Source organism: Mya arenaria, chromosome 4 (genome assembly GCF_026914265.1).
Source record: "Mya arenaria isolate MELC-2E11 chromosome 4, ASM2691426v1".
Lineage (NCBI taxonomy): Eukaryota > Metazoa > Mollusca > Bivalvia > Myida > Myidae > Mya > Mya arenaria.
In genome coordinates, this window is record NC_069125.1 from 66,802,995 (window position 1) to 66,826,107 (window position 23,113).

A 23,113-nucleotide genomic window follows, 5' to 3' on the forward strand; every position below is an offset into this window, starting at 1 on the left:
CTTGCGCATTTATATTTTTGCGTGTTCTTAAATTTTGATTCATGTGGACTACCAGGTGTGAATTTTGAGCTTGGAAAACCAATATGGTGCACAGAAACATTCATAGTGCCCTACAATTCTGTCAAGTTTGAAATATGACCGAGACACCGTTTACTCCTTTGAAATCCCTATTAGGGCAGCAACAGCCACTAGGCCGAGTTGATCTTGATTTATGGTGTGATGCATGGCACACAATCACTTGGGGATTAAAACTTTTGTGGTGACCGGCCAATCCCAAAAAATGCTTGACATGACATGATCAGAAAATTGACTTACATGTACTAACATACACACTACTAGGCTATTGTAGTGTAAGGTACTTATTAGGTTAATGGTAGTATTTATATACACAAGGAAAATAAGAAAGCATAAGTTTTAGTTTGTTTATTGAGAATGAGGTCCATGTATGCCCCGGAGATGAGCTGGTCCCTGGCAACTCCCAATTGCTCCATAAGGCGGGCGGCAATCTGCTCTCCCTCCTCCATGCTCTGGCCCTCCTGCATCACAACCTGCAATCAGACACACACACATAAACTAACATGGTAAATGTCAAAAGTTAGGATTCTGATCTAAGCATTGTAATGATCAAGTATGACTGTATATAAAACAACCCCGCACAAACGTGCCGGTCGACGAATTCCCATTTCTTAAAACAAAAAGATCTGCACCACAAGATAAGGACTATCACAATGCTTTCCCTGCACATGTAACATGTACCTCAAGTTCCATGAAGTCTCCGAGGTCCTGGACATTGTCCAAGTGCACGCGGGTCTGCCCAACCATGTAGAGCAGCCGCTCCTTTTGCACCACGCCCTTCATGCCCAGCGCCCGTACCAGCGTCGCCTGCATGTTGAGAAACCAATATTATGGTGATGCAAATGGACAAAATAGATAAATATTTAAAACTGATGAAGAATGCGATTTTAAAATATTGATGTATTATTATTATAACTGCATAGATAGAGTATAGAAACCTGAAGTGATTCCGGTTCATCTGTTTGAGAAATGCAGTAGTCACTGAACTTTGGACCAGTCTGATCACTCCTCTCATAGAAAATCAGCTGTGACTTCTGGTCCTAAAATGAGAATTTATTTGAAATAAAATTGCACGTGATCCAACTTGAGAACAGTGCATACATTGCATGACCAGAGGAAACACACTTTGCGCACCGATCACTTACAAAAATGCCCCTTCAGTAGCCCGAAACTTAGTTTAATCATATTGTACTGTAATCACAAAGATATAAATGAAACATACACTTACAATCAAATCACACGAAAAGAACAAATTGGTTGGACTACAAGTTACAACAACATTAGTTTCAGCAAATCCCGAAACTTGAACCCGTAACAGATATATAAACTATGAACCTGTGAGAACGCTGTCAGGAAAACTCCCCCTTTGGCCTCAAAAATAGGTTTCAGTCCCACTTGGGGATTTGACGGGGTCACGCCATAATGCATCTACTATAGGGCGCAGGCAGACCTTTATAAACTCAACAACATCAACAGAACTCCATCTGAATATGTTAACAACTGCGTATCCTGCAATTCAAATCCTAATGATAACTTTCCAAACTTCTGTATACATTCATATAGTATAGATATCCTTGTTAAAGAAACCTTACTTGCACAAAAAGCCAGTACTATTAGCCTTAAAACCTCCACTTGCTGACAATGATGTTACATATTATAAATTCAAACTCGCCTGTAACTTCCTCAGTTTGAGCCTGCCAGAAGGAACATTGAAAAATATGTCCTCCTGACGGATGAGGACCGGGTCAGCGCCGCTCAACTCCCGGGCTGCAAGCTTCAGTCTCTCCACATCCGCTACTCGGGCCTTGATCTCTACATTGCTTGGCATTTCTGTAATACAACGTACACTACAGAGCCTACAACTGTTACAATCACTTTCCCAGGTAGTTTTTTTATTATTTAAAGTTATTTAAACTCACTTCAGGATTTAGCAAACAGGGGGTGTAACTTTTGAGCGCAACTTTAATTGGGTGTACATGTACAGTAACACCAACTACTCCCACTCACCCAAACCCGAAAAAATGCACGATATGTGGTTATGCATGTGTTTAGGGAGGCCTCACCCATGACACTTTTGGCTATTTTTAGTCTGAAATAGTGCTTCCAGGTGTATTCTATTCATATCGAGTGAGATAGGGCTAGTGACGGATCCGGGTGTTAACCATGCAGCTCTTTTCGAACAGAACTCTTGATTCTTAAACGCAGTCATTTGATAGGAATGAACTCCAGCTTTGGTGTCAAATGAAAAACATAAAGTGACATTTAGCCTAAAAAAAAATTCTTCAGATTTATCAAAGGGGTTCATTCCTATCAAATGACTGTGCTTAAATGTGCTGATAGTTAAAAGAAAAAGAAAAGAAAAGAAGATTCATGGGAGCCAAGTTTCCTGGGTTTGACCAGTAGTGGCCCAGTACTGTGTCTATATATGACTTGTATTTCTCATTTGTGTGATACTGGGCAAGGTTTAATAGCTACTGGTAACAATCTTAAATGTATTTGGCTACAGGACACTTTCCAGGTGTTGTTTGACTATATAAATAGATCTATATAAATTTTATTATAAAAAAAAGATAATTTGCTTGTTACAACTGTCAGCTCTAGGTCTACCGGTTGAATATAATTCTCATAATGTACAAAATAAATACATTTACAAAAAAAACCAGAGATTGCTTTTTAGAAAAAGCGCATGTCTCCCCCATTGTGTGGTCGTAGGTGAGAAATAATCAATGATGGATCCCAAAATCAATAGGGGCCATCAACTAGTCATGACTAACTGGCATACCAAGTATGAAGTTCCTGGGTGTAAACGTTCTTGAGTTATTGAGCAGAAACCGGTTCTTCACCTCAAGGTCAGTGACCTTGACCTTTGACCAACTGATTGCAAAATCAACTAGACATCATGACCAACCTCACTTCAAAGTTTGGTGAACCTAGATCAAAGCATTCTCCTGATATTGCACGGAAATATTTTTTTACATTAGAGGTCACAGCGACGTTGACCTTTGACCTTGTGACCCCCCAAAATATAGGAGTTTTCTAAACCTCATGATCAACCTCCCTACCAAGTTTGGTGAACCTAGGTCAAACCATTCTCAAGATATTGAGCGGAAATGTTTTTTACATTGGGGGTCGCCGCGACCTTGACCTTTGACCTAGTGACCCCAAAAACAATAGGGATCTTCTACACCTTATGACCAACCTCCCTACCAAGTTTGGTGAACCTAGGTCAAACCGTTCTCAAGATTTTGAGCAGAAATGTTTTTTATATTGGGGGTCGCCGCGACCTTGACCTTTGACCTAGTGACCACAAAAACAATAGGGATCCTCTACACCTCACGACCAACCTCCCTACCAAGTTTGGTGAACCTAGGTCAAACCATTCTCAAGATATTGAGCGGAAATATTTTTTACATTGGGGGTCGCCGCGACCTTGACCTTTGACCCCAAAAACAATAGGGATCCTCTACACCTCACGACCAACCTCCCTACCAAGTTTGGTGAACCTAGGTCAAACCATTCTCAAGATATTGAGCGGAAATGTTTTTTACATTGGGGGTCGCCGCGACCTTGACCTTTGACCTAGTGACCCCAAAAACAATAGGGATCCTCTACACCTCACGACCAACCTCCCTACCAAGTTTGGTGAACCTAGGTCAAACCATTCTCAAGATATTGAGCGGAAATGTTTTTTACATTGGGGGTCGCCGCGACCTTGACCTTTGACCTAGTGACCCCAAAAACAATAGGGATCTTCTACACCTCATGACCAACCTCCCTACCAAGTTTGGTGAACCTAGGTCAAACCATTGTCAAGATATTGAGCGGAAATGTTTTTTACATTGGGGGTCGCCGCGACCTTGACCTTTGACCTAGTGACCCCAAAAACAATAGGGATCTTCTACACCTCATGACCAACCTCCCTACCAAGTTTGGTGATCCTAGGTCATGCGGTTTTCCAGTTATCGATCGGAAACGAAGTGTGACGTACGGACGGACTGACGGACTGACGGACTACCGGACTACCGGACTGACGGACAGGGCAAAAACAATATGTCTCCCCCAGAGAGGGGGAGACATAATGAGTTCAATTTTAAAGCATATTGACGAAAAAGGATTGGTCAGTATCAGACTTTCATAAGCAGATAGATATAATAATTGATATCATATAATGCAATACTGCATTATAAAAGTAGGTCGTATCAAGCACAGCACACGACTACATGAAGGTCAAGGACAACTGTTCATATTTGTAAGAATTTGAATGAAAAAAATGTTAAGCACAATCGTTTCAAATTGAAACAAGATCCATGAGACTACGAATTAACAATTAAACACGATAAATATGTTGTATTAACAATCAAATTTCCCTCCATATTTATTATTGGTGACCGTATCACATTTTTTAAATTATTACAACAGGTAAGTCCATTAAAAATATGCTCGTTTTATACGCCAAGCACTTGGGTTGACAAGTGATAAACTCTTTATTGGTAAAAAAATCTTCAACGAGGTTAAGGAAAGATCAAAATATGGATTTGTACAGAACTATATTGTATCGCGCATGAATAAATAAACCTCAGCACTAGGTTCACTCCTGTTTCCGTGTCTCCGAAATAATCGAGGTAACATCTTCCTTTAAGTGTCAGATAAAATGCATTTTAAAATACATTTGAATTGACCGCTGCCAAAGAAATTTACCTGTGCCTGGAAGGTGAAGAATATATCGTGTATTCAGCAGGATATGAAAAAAAACTTCCTTCTTTTAACGGTGTCTTTTATCAAACAACCACAACAAAAGTATCCTATCAATTTGTGTTTTCCATGTTTGCGAGAGTTTAAACATTACTATTATTGACTCGTTCATCTTAAAGTTGAGACTATCATGTGGGATTACATGCCTCATTCACTTACGAAATAAAATCTAAAGATTAGTACAGTTGAACAGCAGTTTTTTTAATCATAATTGTGTGCCCTATCTTTTTCAGACACAATCATAATATCTAAGCATAGTTTTTTTACTGCATCTTGCAAATGTGCAAATGTTGTATTTCAATTCCTTTTTTCTCTGTTTATAGAATCATGGGAATTGATAGCGGTGGTGCGAGACATGCGCCAACCACAGGGATGACGTCAAGACAGCTCTGTGAATATGATGACCTGGCAAATGCTGTTTGTTTGGATGCTTATCTTGGCTTTCAAACTCATAAGATGAACACAAGGTAAAACTGTCAATGTACTCTATAATATGACTGATCTAAGTGCGCTCAAAGAATAGACACATTGATTAAGTTATGTCAGTCTGTATAGTATTAGAAACACACATAGTCAAGAATGACTGCATGGATCTCCAGCGTAGAAGTAGAAATGCCAAACATCCCATACCAGAGATATAATTATTTGCTTTACTTGGTTAAAGCTTTTTCAGTCTTGCACTTATAAATGGTACTTATTAGTCATTGTTATCAGAAATTATGATAAATTATGAAAATTGTCATTTTCTTTCATTACTTCCAGATATGAAACACCAAAAAAGAAGCAGGACTATGAATGCAAGACAATTATTGAACGCTTTAAAAAACATCAACAGTATGAAAAAGCCTACATGGAAATGTTGTCTGTTGATGTGGTTCGCAACTTCCTTATGGACAAAGATGACCATGAACAAGACCTCTTTAAAAACCATGTGAACACCTTTGTTTATTTTCTGTTTGCAAGGGCATATAAGTTTTGTAATTAAGTAATATACATTCTGTATAGTTTTATTTTTTTTTCCGTTTTTTTCATAAAATGAAGCCTATACACTTTTGAGAAGTATATCAAGTTTCAATTTGTATGATGTAGAGGATAATCCTTCACTAAAACAAACATTTTCATTCAATCAATAAATGATTGATATTGAATTTGAAGCCAATTTTTAGCCACACCAGAAAGTTGTATGGATTACATGCATGTTTTTATTGTGAAATGGGCTAAAAAAAAGTAAAGCAGTGAAATCATATTTCGATAAACTTACTGTTGCGTAAATGAGTCTATCAGGATATAATTCACCATTATCTTTCAATGAACAACCCAAAAGCATGAAATAAATAGTTGTATAATCTCTTCCTTGCAGATTCACCGCTACTTGAAGATGTTTGACATGAGATCGGGGTTTGAAATTCAGACTTGTAGCAGATATGCAATGGAGGGCCACATGGGAGGCAAAATATGTGCAACAAGAGACTGGTACTATTTTATTTTCTGTCTGGTAGGAACAACTTTGATTCTCACAATATTAAGCAAAGCAGCATATATTGTAAAACACTGTTAATAATTTATGAGGTTATTGCTTGTCTTCATGATAAAATGCAACAAACAAAAGTTTTGTGTTTTAGTTCTAGTTGTATATATTCATATTCAATTGGTGATATACACATTCATGTAATTCTTTTTGATAGTTGAACTTTTTTGTCCCAGGCAAAAGCATGAGAAGATAGAGATGCTAATTGGCTGTATTGCTGAGTTGACAGAGCTAGAGGAAGCTGACTTACTGGCTCCCGGCGTGAATGACTTCAGTGTCATGTTCTCCTGCAGGAAAAACTGTGCACAGCTCTGGCTGGGCCCTGCATCCTTCATCAACCATGATTGCAGAGCAAACTGCAAGGTTGGATAAATTGCTTTGTGTATCTCCTCTGAAGAATATATAAAGAAATAATCATGTTGAAAACACTTTTAGCAAATATAGCATTTATTTCCTTTTTGGTCGGGGGGGAGGGAGGATGTGAAAATAGCTGGTTTGCCGAATCGGTATGAATTTACTATAGCCAGATAGTACTATGATAGAGGCTAACCTGATTGTAATCTGTTCTCTTCTAAAAATATAATTAATATGTTCTTGTGACATGACCACATCTTAAAATCTTGTATACCAATAAATTATTCAGCATAATAAGTTTTGTGTGTTACAGTTTGTATCCACTGGTCGAGACACAGCATGTGTGAAGGTTCTAAGGGATATAAAGGCTGGGGAGGAGATCACCTGCTTCTACGGGGAGGACTTCTTCGGGGACTGTAACAGTCTGTGTGAATGTGAAACATGTGAGAGGTCAGTGTGATTGGAAGATCACTGTTACCCCCTGATTATTTATTGATGAACATTTTATTCTTTGTTTCTTCTATCAGGTTCAGAATTACCCAATTGACTTATTACAGCAGTTAAAATTGAAAATCAGCGAAAATCACATGTGTTAGTAGGTTTAAAAATTCCGTACTTAAAGGCTTCAGGGGCTCTTTGAGATTGATGTTAATATAATGGGGGGGATGGGATCTTAAAAGGTTTCTGTAGTGCCAAAATGTGACTTTCCCTTCACTTGCAGCTCCCTTCTATTTATCAGGATTGACAATTATCAGCTGTTAGAACCCCGATTTGATCATTTTCATAGGGCTTGTTGTTTTGAAAAAGAAAACATAATATGAACGCAGTAACATTAAGCTGTTAAAGTTATTTTTACAGAAAAAAAATCATGAAATTAATTTCACTTTCCAATGCAGGCGAAAGATGGGTGCATTTAGGCGAGCAGATCCGCGGAGTCCAGAGGTGGAAAAAGGCTACAGACTTAGAGACACCGATGATCGCTTACAGAGGATGAAGAGCCAGGCCCATTTCGGCAAGACGGAATATGGAGATACAAATGGAGTAATGGGGAATAATGGTGTGTTTTAAGATTAACTTTTTGAAGAATAAGGATGCTAAACAACTTGCCCTAGCATCTGCGTCTGGTTCAAGTTTAAGGACAAGTTGGCATTTTCACTTATAACTCCAATACCCTTCATTCAATTCACTTAAAACTTCACACCATTGTTCAGGACCACCACACAATGAGGTTACATTACTCCATACTATCATAAATACAAATAATGGCCCCTGATTGACTTAAGAAATTATGTTAAAGTTTTAGGGCTAATTGTGTCAGGTTAATGTTTAAAGCAAGTTGGGATTTTTACTAATAACTTCTTTACCCTTCTTTCAATTGACTTCAAACTTTACACAATAATTGATCACTAATTACTTCTATATCCTTTATTCAATTGACTATATACTTAACATAGTTGTTTACAGCCATCACACACTTAGGTTACATAACTCCATTTTATCCTTAATACAAATTATGGCCCTTGATCGACTGAAAAAGTTGTGGAGATGTTTCTTGGGATTGTGTTTTGACCCCCTAGGGTCAAGGTCATGGTCATTGTTACTAAAAATAGATAACTGTTGGTACTGAATACCTTTGTTAGGGTTGACATATTGTGACCAAACTTGGTATTTAGGTTGAGTTAATGGAGACCTTTCATGGAATTGCATTAGGGGTCGAAGGGTCAAGGTCACTTCAACTTAAGAGAAAAATGGTTGGTACTGAATAACTTCAATAAGATTTGTGACCAATCTTGGTATATAGGAAGTGTTATGGAGACCTTTCATGGGATGTGGTTGGTTTGTTTGTTTGCCAAAAAACGATTGAGTTTAATCTTTTAATACAGGTAGTCTTTATTTTTTCAGTAAAACTGGCACATTGTTCTGTGTGCTGAAGATGTCTTGTTTTTCAGATCATGTTAAGTTTAGTGATCATTTATGTTATATGTAACCATAGTAGTGGGATTGGTCAACATTGTTGGACTGGCCATAGATATAAGTCTTTTAGATATACCATACATTTTCATTTTGATATTTTCAATGTTTATTTAAAAAAAATACTTCTGTTTAGAAAACTGGGATGTTAGAGATGGGAATCTGAAAAAGCAGGCTCACCTTCTCTCCAAGGCCGAGTTGAAGCGGCGGGGGATCACCCGGTATGATGCAGAAATCATCCTCGCCCAAGGACAGTGCCTTCCCGAGCCCAAAGTTGACTTAGGAGGGAAGATACCGGCTATGGTACACAAACATCAACCCATCAAGGTGTCTGAGCTGCGTTTATCTCCCAGAAAACATGTGTCTTCTCAGTCCTACCTGAAAAGTCTCTCACCTGACTCCACAATCAGTAAAGAGAGACAAAAAACACAAAAGAAGTTGTTAAATAACATGTCAGACAATACACAAGAAAAATCCAATCCTTTAAGGGACATAACTGCAGGAAAATCAAAAAGTCATGGTAGAAATACTCATTCTAAATCAGCCGTTAATATAAGCTCATTTGTACATAGTCATTCAACATATTCTAGAAGATCTCAGAAACACAAACTTGCTAAGCCTTTGAAAATTGATGTCGAGTGTGCTCAATATGGAATGGACAAACATGGTGATTCACCAGGGACAGGGCTAAGGCATAGTCCAAGACTTGTGAACAAAGACTCCAGTATTGCTGATGGAAACATAATTAGTAATCAGTTAATCAGCAGGTCTGATTCAAATATAAGTGTTGTGGAAACAGGGGATCCTGACATTATATTTAATCTTAAATCTGAACAAGATTCACGAAACATTTTCACTCAGCTACAGTTTGATGTGAAAACAGAAAAAGAAAGTTGTGTAACAGCTGACAGTTATGACAATGTAGACCTCAGTAACAGTTCTGACAGTATCAGGCAGCACTGCCCAACCCTACTCGGACATTTGAAATCCCGACCCTCTGATATGCCACACCTGACCCCCTATGACACAGATCCAGAGTCAGATACCTCATTCAAAAACAGCAGGGTTACGCCTAAGCTAGAAGCTTTCAAATCATCGCAGCATCAAGACAATCATCATGCAACTGTGAGCAGTAGCACAAGAACAAATAAAAACTTAAAAAACATTCAGTCACCTTTGAGGCAAAGCCCAAGGAACAAAAAACAAGAGAGAAATTCTTCTGACCACCCCAAGGTTGATATCAAAGATGAACACATCTTAAAATCAGGTCATAAGAATGGATGTCTGAAAATAATGAGTCGAAAACATTCACACAGATCAAAGAGAGAAAAGATTTCATTCAAGAATGACAATGTATTTGAACGTTTTGGTTGCGCAAATTCTGGTGATAACGGGTTTGACAGTGAGAGTGAAACTGAAGATGTGGACGTGGAAGGACTTGGAGATGGTGTCACATTTAATGGCAGCCTAAGGTCGTTAAATGACCTTACACAAAACAAAAGGACTAACTCAAGGGAACGCAAGAGGAAATTGAACTTTAGTAATAATAGCTCAGAAGATGTCAGTGAACCACTTGAAAAAAGAATTAATTCCCTTAATGAAAGAGTAAAAACATACCAAAAAATAATTGCAGGCATGTCACCAAAGGTTCCGAAAATAACAATTAAAATGCGGAAAGACCCACAGCTTATGAAAGAATTAAAGAACACTGAGGCTTCAGACGGCGTTCACTTCAAGCTGGAATCCCCCCAATCCTCGTTGCCAACGTCACCAGACTCGAGTGATGCCAGTGACTCGGATGAAGAGGAAAGTCCACTTATTTGTACCAAGTTCCGACCAAACCCCCAGCACAAGGGGAAGGTACGCAGTGAATCAAGCTGCAGAAGGTTAATCCAGGTGCAAAATAAGGTCTGTCCCAAATTAATGAAAATAAGGTTTGGGACGTCTGGTGAAGAAGTAAATATCAATATACCCCAACAAAAGCAACATAGATGATAATGCTTAACAGAGACATATGGAAACAAATCACTTTTTGTTTTTATGCCTTGCACAATTTGAACAAATTGCATTGTTGTTGATTGTCATTGCAAATAAGAATTGAAAGTTGAGGGTATAATAAGGCACTGTGACAGTCCTTTATTTCTATCTTATTTCAAACTCTTATATTATTTTGGGGATGCATGCTTTGTTTAGAATTTATTGTTTGATAACTGTCCAGGTATTTTTAATAAAATGCCCATACTTGATGACAACTTTTATTAAATAACATAGATGTCAGAATATAATGTGGATTTTTAATGTAAATGTTAGCTTTGTCTATGTTTTTCAGTGTTTTTTTGAAAATAACAGTGAATTATATCCTGATTAAATCGGGACATAACAATCCTTGTGAGTTTATGGTTTCTCTCATTTTAGCCCTGATTTTGCTGTAACACTTAACTTAAGGGCATGCAGTGGTGGGAAGAAATCTTTTCTGAAAATAATTTTGTTATAATTTGCAGCCGAACCAATTTGTTCATTTTGTATGATTTGTTGTAAGTGTATGTTTAATTTGTATGTCTTGATGTTTACAGAAAAGAACAAAAAAATATTTTAGACAGAAAATTCAATGATGTCAGTTCAGGTACGACGTCCTTGGCTTACATTTGGCGTAATTTTCCAATTAAAGATAAATTTTTATGTTTGATGAATTGTAAGTGATAATCAAAGTTGTTTTAGTGTAAGTTTGCAATATATTTCACCTTTTGAACACTAAAAGTAAATACTTCTCTTGTGGCATAGCCACTTATGAAATGTAACTTTTGGTGCTCACAGAAATAAATTGCTATCACACTGAAACAAACCATTATCCTCTGTATATTGTTTACATATTTCCATGTCAAGAGGTGTGTCCTTTATTTATTTATATACATACATCATAACAAGTAGCTCATTACCTTGTTTTAACATTTTTAAGTTAATTACCTAAGGTTTTTTTGTTGACTGGATTGCACACAATTGACATATAATATTAAAAATAATACCATAGTTTTTTTTATGTAAAAAAATTGTTGATTATTTATCTTAAAAAGTTTAAATGAAATGATAAACTAATATTGCATTATTTTAATGTATTGGTTGTTCGAAAATAATATCTCAAGTGAATATAGATTATAAGTTCACTTTTTTTTTTGACTGATTTTTAAGTGTTCGCACTGTATATTGTATACTTGTACATGTACACATAGATTGATATCTTACAAACGTTAGAATTGTCTGGACAAAGCCGATTATTATTTATATTTTGCCTTTATTGGGTTCAAATCACATTTTACAAAAATGTTACCAGAGCAATTTTTAAAAGAATAAGAAATGAAATTTGTTGTAAATTTTTTAGTAGTCTGCGAAAATTAAAGACAAATGAAATGTTTTAATTAAAAAGATAATAATATTGCTCTCCCTTTAGATACATCCTGAAGAGGCTGCACATGTAGTTATGAATATTACATACTTTCACCAGTGGTCGATTTTGGCACAAGCCCGCAAGCCCTGCACTGGTAAAATGTCTTTCTCAAATTCTGAATTTTTTATAGCAGGGCTTGTTAAAAAATTTGATGCCAAGCAATAGTATAAGAATTCAGGCTTGTTGATCCAAAAGTCTAATTTCGATGACTGTTTCACTATTGCAGTCCGGCTTGTTAAAAATTGTCTTTAGTGTGGACCTTTGACATTTTGTTAAGTGTGGTATAAAGACTGATTAGATGTTATTGTTTATTTCAATTTTGGACAAGTGCATGTTTAATTTATTTATATATTCATTAATACTATAAGTCGTCCTGACTGATAAAAAAAATGTCAGAAATGTAAACATTGTACTTTGAATGAAAGGATATAAAAATGCTAGGTAAATTATTCATCAATTTTTGATTACACCGGTAATGTCGGAGCTGGCATATGATATTTTTGTTGTAAATTATAGTCTACAGACTGTTGTTTTAAATTTTAACAGTGATCTTCATGTAGTTGTTATAGAAAAAAAACGTAACTATCTGTTTTAACTCACTGTACATTGTTTTGTTAACACAGTGGCATGCCTTTTAATAAAATAGTGACCAAAGTTGACTGCTTGTTTCCGTGTCTTTCAGGTAGATTTTATATCAGAAATGACTCTGATATTCATCTGAACAAATAATAGTTTGTGAAATACAAGTTTAAATTCATAGCTTTTTTGGTGCACATTCTGGGTGAGCATGTTGTTGCTGTGTGTCATCATCTGTTTACTTGTCAACACCAGAAGCAACATTCTTATGTCAAGTCTTCAAGTTTAGTCATTAGTCGGTATGTTTGTCTCTGAAATCTAATTTGTTCATTCAATTTTCACGAAAATGAAACATTGGCAGATTTGGTTATGATTCATGAAGAGTAATAAAGTAAGTCAATATTAGGCTAAAATAATAATGCTTGTTTCAAGGTGATCGACCTACCTTTTTTTTGACCGACACTAAACCTTTTTATTGCCTTGGGAAATATTTTTTATCATTTGTTTGACTTTTATTTCAAAGGTTAAAAATGAAGTGATGCTAATACTGATTGTATAGATGTTCCTAAGCATATACTTATAGCTTTTGGTAACGGAAAATCTCCAGAAACAATTTGCATTATAAAAATATAAACCCGACCTACCTACCTATAAGTTTCAAAGAAATGTAGGTCAAATTAAGCTCTTAGTCAAAATGCGAGGTGAATAAGGTAAAACTCATGGCGACATGTCGAGCCTGTTGAAAGAGCCTTTGGCAGTCATAATGCTCCTCCATACACTTACAAAACAGAATAACATGGAGTTGAACAATAAGCAGATACTATTAAATATGTTTATTTTGACATATAATTTGGTTGCATTCCACTAGGTGTTATATAAAATGATGCACCTTAATTAAGTTTAGAGGTGCATCTTTATGTTTAGAGGTGTAGGTTTAAATATTGAGGGACATCTCTTCTTTCAACCAATAAGAAAGATATGCACTTAAACAAAACGACGGATGCACAGATTCTGACGCACACACGTGGATCCTGCGACACTCCGCCTCATCAAGGTAAACCTCCGTTGTAAGATTTTTGAAAATCCTATAATGCAGATAGTGAAAATAGAGCCCGGTCTAGGTTCACTCTAGACTAGTCCTATCGACAAGACTCATTTCGACATATAACATCTAAGTGTGACTTTGACCTTTGCGGTACAGAACTGGGACTTGTATGCAACACGCCACTTCATCTTCATAAACATTTATGTTGAGTTTCTTGTAAATTTTGTAATGCTTGACAAAGAGGCGACCCAACGATAGGCAGTACTATCATCAGTACTTATCTCAACTTTTGACCGGTAAGTGCGGCCTTGAGCAATAATGTACAGACCTTGGTCCTGTGTGTCCAGTCGCCTCACCAGGAGCTCTCCGCAAGCCGGCACGACAAAAATGGCATAAACGGTAGATGCTACATTTCCCCGAATTTCCAAAAACTCGGTCAGAATGATATCTTGTTCAACTTTCATCTAAAAAAACTATTGTAATGAATTGTGTGGCAATCAAGTAAGGCCTTCTTGTTACGAGAACCTGAGACTGTTTCTGGTGAACATACTTACATTCCAACGTATATTTTGCATTTTAGTGGTCACATGTCAACGTCACGGTCAACAATCATGTATTTTTTGGTCCGCAGTGCAAATGTCCAAATGTTCGTATTCACTTTAATGAAAACCATTCTTCGTATCCCAGCGTATTCATAACCTATATGATATATATGTTGAAAACTGATGGGAACTATTAATAATCAAAGTATTTCTTCTTAACACCTTTATTCAATCTTCCACATATTACTGACCATGCGCCGCTTATGGGGCATAATGATTGACATACATATCTTGTTACAATTGAAACTAAGAAGACATTCTGAATACGTCAGTAAATCAACATGTTATTAAAATAAGTTTTGCTTGTACAGCAAAATAAGTAAACAGAGATTCTTTCAGTCCAATTGTACAAGTAACATAAATAGTAAAATCGTTTCCACTGCTTGTCAGCGCTGTCAAAATGAAAGAACCAATTGTCTGCCCTTCCTTAACAGTAACTTATACTTGCACTTTGAGCAAAATCAACTTATTATCACATTTTACTCGGTCTTAAAATAATGCTAAGCATTGTCCAACACGGCTGGGGTCCCCAGTGTGGCGTTCCAGATCTTGCTCATGTCCGTCTTTCCCTTCGTGTAGTTGTTGACATACTTTTTGATGGCCTCATTGCGCGGCTCGCCGATCATCGCATCTCCAAGGTTGGTACTGAGCTCTCCGAGAATTTTGGCGTCCTTGTAGTGGGTGACGGCCTGGGCCATGGCGACGGCCCGCGGGGCCGGGTTGGAGCTCTTGAAGATGCCGGAGCCGACAAACACACCGTCAACACCGAGCTGCATCATCAACGACACGTCCGCCGGTGTGGCTGTACGAGGAAAGGGTTCAGAATGATCAGTTAAATTACTTGCTTCAAACATGTATACTTAAAAATCAATTATAATGATTATAAAAAAGAACTGCATGATATACACTTCACGGTCACAAATTAATATAAAGTTTGATGATTAAATGTTTTTCACTTCCATACTGTTTAAATTACCAAAGCACCAATATTAGGTGGTTCCGAATTATGTTCGACCCTTTTCAGAAATTAAACATATTTTAGGTAGGGTTTTCATACGTTATTCAAAAACCAGTGTAATTTTTTACGCAGTTACTTAAATCAGCTTATATTTCTTACAAGATCCCAGGCAGTGCTGATACAAGCTAAGCAGAACTAGCAATTTGCGAACGTGTGTGTGCGTGTGTGCGTGTGCGTGCTTAACATACAAAAGGATACGTATATATCGATTTGTACTCTATGTGGACAAATAAACGAGAACAAAAGTTTTAACAAATTGATATAAAACAACAGCTTCAAATTCGTTGAAACTTACCAATGCCTCCGGCGGCAAAGTTGACCACAGGCAGCCGACCTAGCTCAGCGGTTTTTTGCAGGAGATCGATGGGAACTCGAAGCTCCTTGGCATAGCTATACAACTCGTCTGCGTCAAGCGCCTGTGCAACCTTGATCTGCTTATTAATCATCCGCTGGTGACGGACAGCTTCTGCTACATCACCTGAAGGCACGAGATTAATTTTACTATATTCCATTATAATACATGTAGCAGTCAAGTGACCCAGGCCAGGGGAATAGGCAGAAAACGTGAAAAGCAAAATGTTTTATGCCAGATTTGTTGTAAAAATAAAAAACAACAATACGTATTCTTACTTTTGTACATGTCAAACGAAAATTACCTGTTCCAGCCAGACCTTTCGTTCTGATCATGGCGGCCCCCTCTGCGATCCTGCGTAGCGCCTCCCCGAGATCTCGCGCTCCGCACACGAACGGCACCGTGAATGCGTGCTTGTTAATGTGGTTGTCCTCGTCAGACGGCGTCAAAACTGCAGTTTTCATTTGTTAGAGGTAAAATATCGAATATTAAGGATCAACCATATTTGAAATTTCGTGTCAAACAATAATTTGAAGAAAGCGATTTCCATGATACAATTTCTACCATGGCAAAATACCAGACACCAATAATAAACAGCAGAAAACATCGGCATAAAAGGTGCATACACAATTGTCATATCCTAGCATGTGTTACTGATGTTCATTTATTATAAAGCAAAAGGGGCATATATTAAAATATGTATATATGGTGGAAAAGCAAACAATAATACAGCAAGGCAATTTTGAGGAATACGCATGAACTTCTAGAAGACTATTTAGAGTCGTTGGAGTCTTACCCTCCGACTCGTCCACCATGTCGACCCCAAGGGCCTCGAGAATCTGGGCCTCCGCGAAGTGGCCGACCCGCGCCTTCGCAAACACCGGGATCGTCACCGCAGACATAATCTCCTTAATCATCTATGACAAAGTATATGCATGTATATGAGAATTCACTGCATCGGTCAATTAGTAGAAATTAATTTAAGAAAGTTATCATTCGAAACACTTCACTATCTAGGCCTATTAATAATAGATTAATGTTGACAGTTTTTTAACAATATTTTCCAAAACGATTATAACAGGTCCGGGGGTATACCGGGGATAGCCGGGGAAATGGGCCGTGTTTTTACTTTCCAGGTGGCCCCGCATTGCCGGTTGACTGTCGTGGTTTTGTCTTCACGCCAAATTTAGCGGGAAATTTGCCTTATCTAGGGTCTTGGGTGCGGGGACATTTGGCGGGCGTTTTACCAGCAAATTGTCCCCGAAGGGCGGAGACTTTGCCCGGGCTTGGCTGGACCGAAAGTCAAAGTCCCCGCTATTCTCTGGACCTGGGGGAGGGTGGGGGTGCGTGATTACAAATGACTGGTGCATAAGATTGTAGTACGAAAATTTCGTCTGAAAAATATTGTTCTTTTCATCACCCTCTTATTTGTTAGTTTTAAAGCGACAACAAAGAACCACGAATTGTATATTATTGTTGAAATAGACTGGTTAAAACCTCACCTGGGGATCTGACATTCTCGCAACACCACCGTCACGACGGATATCAGCTGGAACACGCTCTAATGCCATCACAGCGCATGCCTGGAAGAAAATATATTTCCATCATTTTTTACGTAAATTACAAGTGTTCCCACTCGAACACTCGACAATTACATAGTGCGTCGTATAAATGTATTAATTCCAACCGAATTCAACATTGAAACTCACCCCGGCCTCCTCGGCGATGCGGGCCTCCGCCGCCGTCGTGACGTCCATGATAATGCCGCCCTTGGTCATCTGTGCAAGGCCCGCCTTCACCTTGAACGTCCCCGTTTGACCTCGACCCCGCCCACCTTCTGCCGACGGCACCAAGTTTGTTACATTAACTCCTACGTGCCCTGCCAATTAATTATTGTTTATCATCAAGCATCACGTACTTTGGACAAAATGAACCGTTATATACATACAATGTACATGTACATTCATCATGCCCTACTCACATGTACGCTGGTTTATAGACATTCGAAGTAATATGGAAATTACTAAGACATAAATTACTAATAGGAGACCATCGGCAAATCAATAAATATAATCTGTACTCGGACGAATGTAAAATTAAATTCAGAACTTATGTGCTTTAATCAACGTTGAAACAAGACTTACCGTTAGTTATCTTTTCAGTCATTATTGCGGTTGGTATCCGTTCGTCCCGAATGAAGAATGGTCAGTATCAGTGCGAAACCTGTATAAATATTCCTAGCTTATATAAGGACTAAGAACGCAGTTACATAAGCCAACTTTGTTGATATATACCAAATGTCAGGATTAAAACGTGTGATAAACAAGTCTTATGAAAGACTTCTCTATGCCACTAAAGCCATTCTAAAGTATCAAACAAGGTGTATGAAACAGGATTGAACCAGCCACAAAGATCAATTACCTCAGTGTATAATTAGAACAAGCTTTATACAGTTGATTTCGTCTTTAAAGTAAGTTATTTAATATTACTCATCAAGTCATATCTTTATTTTCGATAAAGTTGTTGTTGTTCTTATAATTATAGTAATGATACTATCACTATTAACTTTCGGAAATATATGAATGCTTCATGAGTATAAATATTTACGAGTTCGTCGTCAATAAAAGGTGTGCTTAATGACTCATAACTAGAGCTGCTTTGCAAATGATGTTTCAGTATGAACATTAACCATCATTAATGGTTATTAATCATACCTAATAACTGGTTGTATCCACATTTCAGGATCGAGTACAATGCCTCTAGCGGGCACTAGTCACACCGATGTCTCTCCGGTGAACGTCGGCATTCTGGAAGTTCAAGGGGCTTTTATGGAGCACAAGGTCTCCCTGCAGAAGGCCGCCAGTTCACTGGACCTCGAGATCCACGTGCATGGGATTCGAACGGCAGGTGACATAACAGACAGTCTGGAGGGATTAATAATTCCAGGTGGGGAGAGCACAACAATAAGCATTTACCTTAAACGTAACAATATGGAAGATGTTCTGAGAAAGTGGGTTCTCAATGAGCGCCACGTTACGTGGGGCACGTGTGCAGGAATGATTTTGCTGGCAAAGGTCACCGAAAACCAAAAGCTCGGAGGACAAACTTCGGTAAGTATGGTGACATTAACTTGCATTGCTTAACGAAGTACGAGTATATTTATCACTTTCGTAACAGATAGCATTTGTGAATGTTGCAAACATGCTACTTTTTCAGCTTGGGGTTATGGACATGGACGTATCAAGAAATTTCTTTGGGCGACAACTGCAAAGTTTCGAGGCACCAGTATCAATAACAGACAAACATTTCAGCGTTGTTACAGGATATGACACGTTTCCAGGCGTATTTATTCGAGCACCAGCCATCGTGAAAGTGTTAAGCTCGGACGTACAAGTTCTTGCAACAACAAGGGCACCAGACGCTGAGGACGACGTCATTGTGGCCGCTAAACAAGGAAACGTCATCACTTCTGCGTTCCACCCGGAGTTGACAGAAGACTGTTCATGGCATATGTATTTCTTGCAGACTATTATCTTAAAACGAACGTGAACTAATCTCATAAAGCGAATGTGATATATACCGGACCTGGTTATAACTTGCCCATCTTTTTGGATCTACATTACTGTACAGACTATTCAGGGAATGACTAATCAGAACTTGATCTGGTTGTAAGTTTTATTGCACTTAGGAATTAAAATCAATAACAAAAGTTTAATATCAATAATAATAATACATTGTTGCACCTTTTTACTGAACAGTGTAAATTAAACAAGGGCCACGAATAATAGCATGTTTGACAGGGTGGGTATTTGAAGTCATGTTGAAAGTGAAACAGAGCAACGAATATGAATGATGTTGTTGAGATTGTTTTTTTTTATATCGTATAACATTATAAACAACGATCTTATATACAATGCAGGTATGTTAAAACGTCAAATTGGGCGACTATGCAATAATGGGCCAAACAATAAAAAATGTTGCTCATAGATAATTAACTTTTTCTCTAAAATGTTATTTCTTTTTGGTATTTATTTATATGCAACTCGTTTGTGTACAATCAATACACATTTAATCAAGTCGGGTACGTGTTAACAAGAAACATTAGCTCAATGAACTATTTTCCGACATGAATAACGGACATACATATCAAATAAAAATTCCAAATAATACAATAAGTTTAAATGTTTGTATATTATAATTCTGGAAGCAAAGGCAATACCAATACAGTTTCTAAATTAAGCCCTTACACGGGTTAGCAAGCTCAAACCATATTACATATGACAGGAAGGTAGCCATGGGACCTATGGGTTTTAGAACTATGGTTTTGGAACAACCGTTCACAGAATTATGGTTATTTAAATGTGTAAGGCAACATCGCCGTCAATTTATGTTTCAAGTTTCATTGCAATTGAAAATATTAAGTTAACAAATGGCCATACATATGTCACCTTTTATGTAAGAGTTATGCTACTTGACTTAACTGATCATGTTCATACTGTGATCAAATGTATGAACAGTTATTTAAGTTATTAAGAGAACATGAGAACAGACGGATGGACGAACGGTTGATAACTTTATGGCACCTGCATGTTTTGCGGGTCCCTAAATATGTTTTATTAGAACAGTAATATCACAAATAATACAGGTCTATGTTGTAATTATTCCTGCACAATTTTAAGCATTGTACAACGCACCATTTTCCTCTTCATCTTCGCTGCTGTCACTAACATTGTCATCGAAATCATGTTCGTCCACATCTTCAGGTATATTATCATTACCATTGTCACCAAAGTTCTCGTAATGAATGCTATGGTAATGTTCATAGTTGGTAAAGTCTCGCGTCGGTTTTATCTTGGCAAGGATATCCTTCATTTGTGCAGGGATGTTGGCATCGGCGATATCTTCAGATCGAAAGTTAAGATACACCGACTCGAGGCACCGACGGTACAGGGAGTAAACTGCAACATATAATTATTTGAAGTAAAGTGTTTTGGGAAGATGAATGGTAGATAAACAAAAACTTGGATTTTACTATGACAGTGACTGATAAACACATTGGTTTGTGGTTAAAAACTGACCAAGTGAGTTTTCTCCGGGTACTCCCAGTTTCCCCAACAACACAAGACCGTGATCTCGCGTAAAATCGTGCCATCAAGGGTGATTAATATATAATGTTGGGCCTATACAATCGTTGTAAAATTAATATTTTAAACTAAAACACATATTTTTATGTTAATAAGAGTTGCTTATTAGAAGAATAGGGATTTGATACCATTTTAACGAAATTGATGAGAAATATGCTACACATAAAAGTAAATCCCTAGTATAAACAATGTATACATGGTTTTATTTTCATTCTTTATTGACCGTTACAAGAACGTTAGTCGTTCCTCTCAATGTGTCAACCGAACTACTTTTACAAGAACGGGTACCGAGCGCCATATTAATTACGTACAAGGAATAAAGCCTATTCCTGCCCCTGTCCCAATCTTACCGAATACAAAGAATAACCCTCCAATCTCAAAAACATCGAGCATAACATCGTCACGATTAATGAATATCTAGCATCAAAATAAGTTTGAATACGCGTAAAACAATTGTTTGGCGATCTTTGGATTGAATGATCGTTGATATCTTAAACACATGACGGCTGTGACATTAAAAAACAGTCCAAACTGTTTCTGCATTGTACATACTCATGCACAGAACATTAGAACTTTACCAGGAATATGAATGTCGACCATTTCTCTGTTTCTATCGTGATATACGTTCCCGTTCCGTTCCACTTGCGGGTGAAACACCCGTTCACCGTTCAGCATCAAGGGGTACCCTGTAACTGCGTCAAGTGCTATCCAGGGATGGGTCACGTACGTGTCCATTGATGTGCCTTTTCTCGGTGGAATGTGACCGTACCGAACAAGTTTGCCATGATAATCTAACCAAAATAAGTACACCATTCTACCAGACTTATTAACAAAGTTAACATAGGTAGGATATTGATTTTTCAAAGATCGCAACAGTTTCTGGCCACTGTCATTCGCCATTCTCTGTATAAACACCAAAGTAAAAGAAGTTGACAAACTATTACTAGAAACGTAAACAAAGCAACTTTTTGTATTGGCACCGCTTAGTGGTTAGCCTCTACTATTCATATATTGAACTTCGAGGTTCGAACGAAAACAAAAGTCCAAGGTGAACTCGTATTGATGAAGCCAGAAAAAAGACAAACACCACGGACCTAAAGGTCTGTGACAAACACGTAGACTGAATGTAAAAATGGCATTTATTCAAAAGCCATAAAACTGTTATCAAGATAGTATATACGTGTTAACACGGTTGTTACCCCGAGATCATCTGAGACTACTATAATTATATATATATATATATATATATATATATATATATATATATATATATATATATATATATATACATGTATATAAATCACGGTGACAAAAGTGTCTCGATGTTGTTTTTTTCATAAATTGGTATTATTGCAAAATTCATGATAAAGTGTGGATGGAATGATGATGATCGGTTATCTAAGAGATAGGAGGAACTCTTATTGCACATACAGCACAGCCGGTAACTGTTTACGATACCACGCAAGTTGCGACAGCAAAAGTGGCCATTCGTAACGCCGACCAAATTTAGCTAATCAAGGCCTACGATACTTTAAGACACTGGCCCTGTGTAACCCTAGTAATGTCACGATACAGCGAAATAACAGGCCCCAATATCACAAAAATACTCAAGTCAAGTCTCAACCTCAACTCAATTTACCACATAAAAACATAGTATGATTTAAAATATTGCATGTTTTTTTTATAATTTTTGAAAACGTATTTATCAAAGAATTTGTTGTTAAAAGATTTTGTCAATATTTCAAAGAAACTTAATTCCTGAGCCAAACATATTCTTGAGTAGTTGTAAAAAAACCGCAAGGAATTGTACTCAAATATAGTACATGTTTGGCTGTAAAATAGTATTCGCTTGGAATCCTGACCAAAGGCATACATCAGCATATTATATGCTAGAATGTCTTAAATTCATATGTTATTTTTAATGCGATGTGGTAAAATTAGTTCAGATTGAGATTAAAAACATACCCGACAGTATTGGAACCGCGTTTCTAAATTCGCAGCACTTTATCACAAAAGCGCTTGGCTTCTCTCATCCTATAATTAATAACTCATTTTCCATTTCGGTATTTGTAAGCCACTATTTTTACTGATTTTTAAGCATTCAAAGAATGTTCGCTGCACTTTTCTTAATTAACCTTTTTAAATCACCGGCTACTTATTTGTGCACTTTACTTTAGCACACGTGCAGTGTCTCGAAATGTGATTAGCTTAAAAACGATGAAATTTTAAAATCCAATAATAAGTCTTCTTTTAA

The 23,113-nt window shown here is 37.3% G+C and overlaps 5 protein-coding genes across 6 annotated transcripts; 2 read left to right on the forward strand and 3 right to left on the reverse strand.

Moving 5' to 3' along the window:
- Nucleotides 1-380: 380 nt before the first annotated feature.
- Nucleotides 381-4,852, reverse strand: LOC128231012 (uncharacterized). Its single transcript, XM_052943436.1, has 5 exons — nucleotides 4,774-4,852; nucleotides 1,748-1,905; nucleotides 1,014-1,115; nucleotides 757-882; nucleotides 381-548 (listed from the first exon to the last, which is right to left on the reverse strand). Exons 2-5 carry the CDS (start codon nucleotides 1,901-1,903, stop codon nucleotides 381-383), a joined length of 552 nt encoding a protein of 183 aa, XP_052799396.1. The 5' UTR covers nucleotides 1,904-1,905; nucleotides 4,774-4,852.
- LOC128231844 (histone-lysine N-methyltransferase KMT5B-B-like) lies at nucleotides 4,632-12,781 on the forward strand. Its single transcript, XM_052945071.1, has 8 exons — nucleotides 4,632-4,697; nucleotides 5,151-5,294; nucleotides 5,590-5,758; nucleotides 6,188-6,300; nucleotides 6,532-6,718; nucleotides 7,023-7,159; nucleotides 7,606-7,766; nucleotides 8,817-12,781. The coding sequence occupies exons 2-8, from the start codon at nucleotides 5,155-5,157 to the stop codon at nucleotides 10,673-10,675; spliced, it is 2,766 nt and encodes a 921-aa protein (XP_052801031.1). The 5' UTR covers nucleotides 4,632-4,697; nucleotides 5,151-5,154; the 3' UTR covers nucleotides 10,676-12,781.
- A 1,721-nt stretch (nucleotides 12,782-14,502) lies between these two features.
- LOC128231308 (pyridoxal 5'-phosphate synthase subunit PdxS-like) lies at nucleotides 14,503-23,063 on the reverse strand. The gene is made up of 8 exons (XM_052943955.1): nucleotides 22,825-23,063; nucleotides 17,860-17,938; nucleotides 17,425-17,594; nucleotides 17,218-17,298; nucleotides 16,512-16,632; nucleotides 16,020-16,166; nucleotides 15,659-15,841; nucleotides 14,503-15,147 (listed from the first exon to the last, which is right to left on the reverse strand). Exons 2-8 carry the CDS (start codon nucleotides 17,879-17,881, stop codon nucleotides 14,846-14,848), a joined length of 1,026 nt encoding a protein of 341 aa, XP_052799915.1. The 5' UTR covers nucleotides 17,882-17,938; nucleotides 22,825-23,063; the 3' UTR covers nucleotides 14,503-14,845.
- On the forward strand, nucleotides 18,055-19,370 carry LOC128231311 (pyridoxal 5'-phosphate synthase subunit PdxT-like). Of its 2 annotated transcripts, none has more exons than XM_052943957.1 (3): nucleotides 18,055-18,185; nucleotides 18,458-18,825; nucleotides 18,932-19,370. In XM_052943957.1, the coding sequence occupies exons 2-3, from the start codon at nucleotides 18,469-18,471 to the stop codon at nucleotides 19,262-19,264; spliced, it is 690 nt and encodes a 229-aa protein (XP_052799917.1). In that variant the 5' UTR covers nucleotides 18,055-18,185; nucleotides 18,458-18,468; the 3' UTR covers nucleotides 19,265-19,370. The 2 variants fall into 2 exon arrangements, with proteins under 2 accessions (XP_052799917.1, XP_052799918.1); XM_052943958.1 differs by lacking the exon at nucleotides 18,055-18,185 and adding an exon at nucleotides 18,250-18,342.
- LOC128231312 (von Hippel-Lindau disease tumor suppressor-like) lies at nucleotides 19,377-21,980 on the reverse strand. Its single transcript, XM_052943959.1, has 2 exons — nucleotides 21,438-21,980; nucleotides 19,377-20,673 (listed from the first exon to the last, which is right to left on the reverse strand). The coding sequence occupies exons 1-2, from the start codon at nucleotides 21,757-21,759 to the stop codon at nucleotides 20,390-20,392; spliced, it is 606 nt and encodes a 201-aa protein (XP_052799919.1). The 5' UTR covers nucleotides 21,760-21,980; the 3' UTR covers nucleotides 19,377-20,389.
- Nucleotides 23,064-23,113: the final 50 nt, after the last annotated feature.

What these genes read in the sequence shown, in the direction of transcription:
- LOC128231012 (XM_052943436.1), bottom strand. Translation starts at nt 1,903, where the DNA reads ATGCCAAGCAATGTAGAGATCAAGGCCCGAGTAGCGGATGTGGAGAGA. An exon ending in TCAAACTGAGGAAGTTACAG is followed by an intron (nt 1,116 to 1,747) that starts GCGAGTTTGAAT and finishes TTCTCATTTTAG; the next exon opens with GACCAGAAGTCACAGCTGAT. An exon ending in ATGAACCGGAATCACTTCAG is followed by an intron (nt 883 to 1,013) that starts GTTTCTATACTC and finishes CTCAACATGCAG; the next exon opens with GCGACGCTGGTACGGGCGCT.
- LOC128231844 (XM_052945071.1), top strand. Translation starts at nt 5,155, where the DNA reads ATGGGAATTGATAGCGGTGGTGCGAGACATGCGCCAACCACAGGGATG. An exon ending in ATTGCAGAGCAAACTGCAAG is followed by an intron (nt 6,719 to 7,022) that starts GTTGGATAAATT and finishes TGTGTGTTACAG; the next exon opens with TTTGTATCCACTGGTCGAGA. An exon ending in TGGAGTAATGGGGAATAATG is followed by an intron (nt 7,767 to 8,816) that starts GTGTGTTTTAAG and finishes ACTTCTGTTTAG; the next exon opens with AAAACTGGGATGTTAGAGAT.
- LOC128231308 (XM_052943955.1), bottom strand. Translation starts at nt 17,881, where the DNA reads ATGACTGAAAAGATAACTAACG. An exon ending in GCATCGCCGAGGAGGCCGGG is followed by an intron (nt 17,299 to 17,424) that starts GTGAGTTTCAAT and finishes ATTTTCTTCCAG; the next exon opens with GCATGCGCTGTGATGGCATT. An exon ending in CTTTGCCGCCGGAGGCATTG is followed by an intron (nt 15,148 to 15,658) that starts GTAAGTTTCAAC and finishes TTCCTCGTACAG; the next exon opens with CCACACCGGCGGACGTGTCG.
- LOC128231311 (XM_052943957.1), top strand. Translation starts at nt 18,469, where the DNA reads ATGCCTCTAGCGGGCACTAGTCACACCGATGTCTCTCCGGTGAACGTC. An exon ending in AGCTCGGAGGACAAACTTCG is followed by an intron (nt 18,826 to 18,931) that starts GTAAGTATGGTG and finishes CTACTTTTTCAG; the next exon opens with CTTGGGGTTATGGACATGGA.
- LOC128231312 (XM_052943959.1), bottom strand. Translation starts at nt 21,759, where the DNA reads ATGGCGAATGACAGTGGCCAGAAACTGTTGCGATCTTTGAAAAATCAA. An exon ending in GGTCGACATTCATATTCCTG is followed by an intron (nt 20,674 to 21,437) that starts GTAAAGTTCTAA and finishes TATATGTTGCAG; the next exon opens with TTTACTCCCTGTACCGTCGG.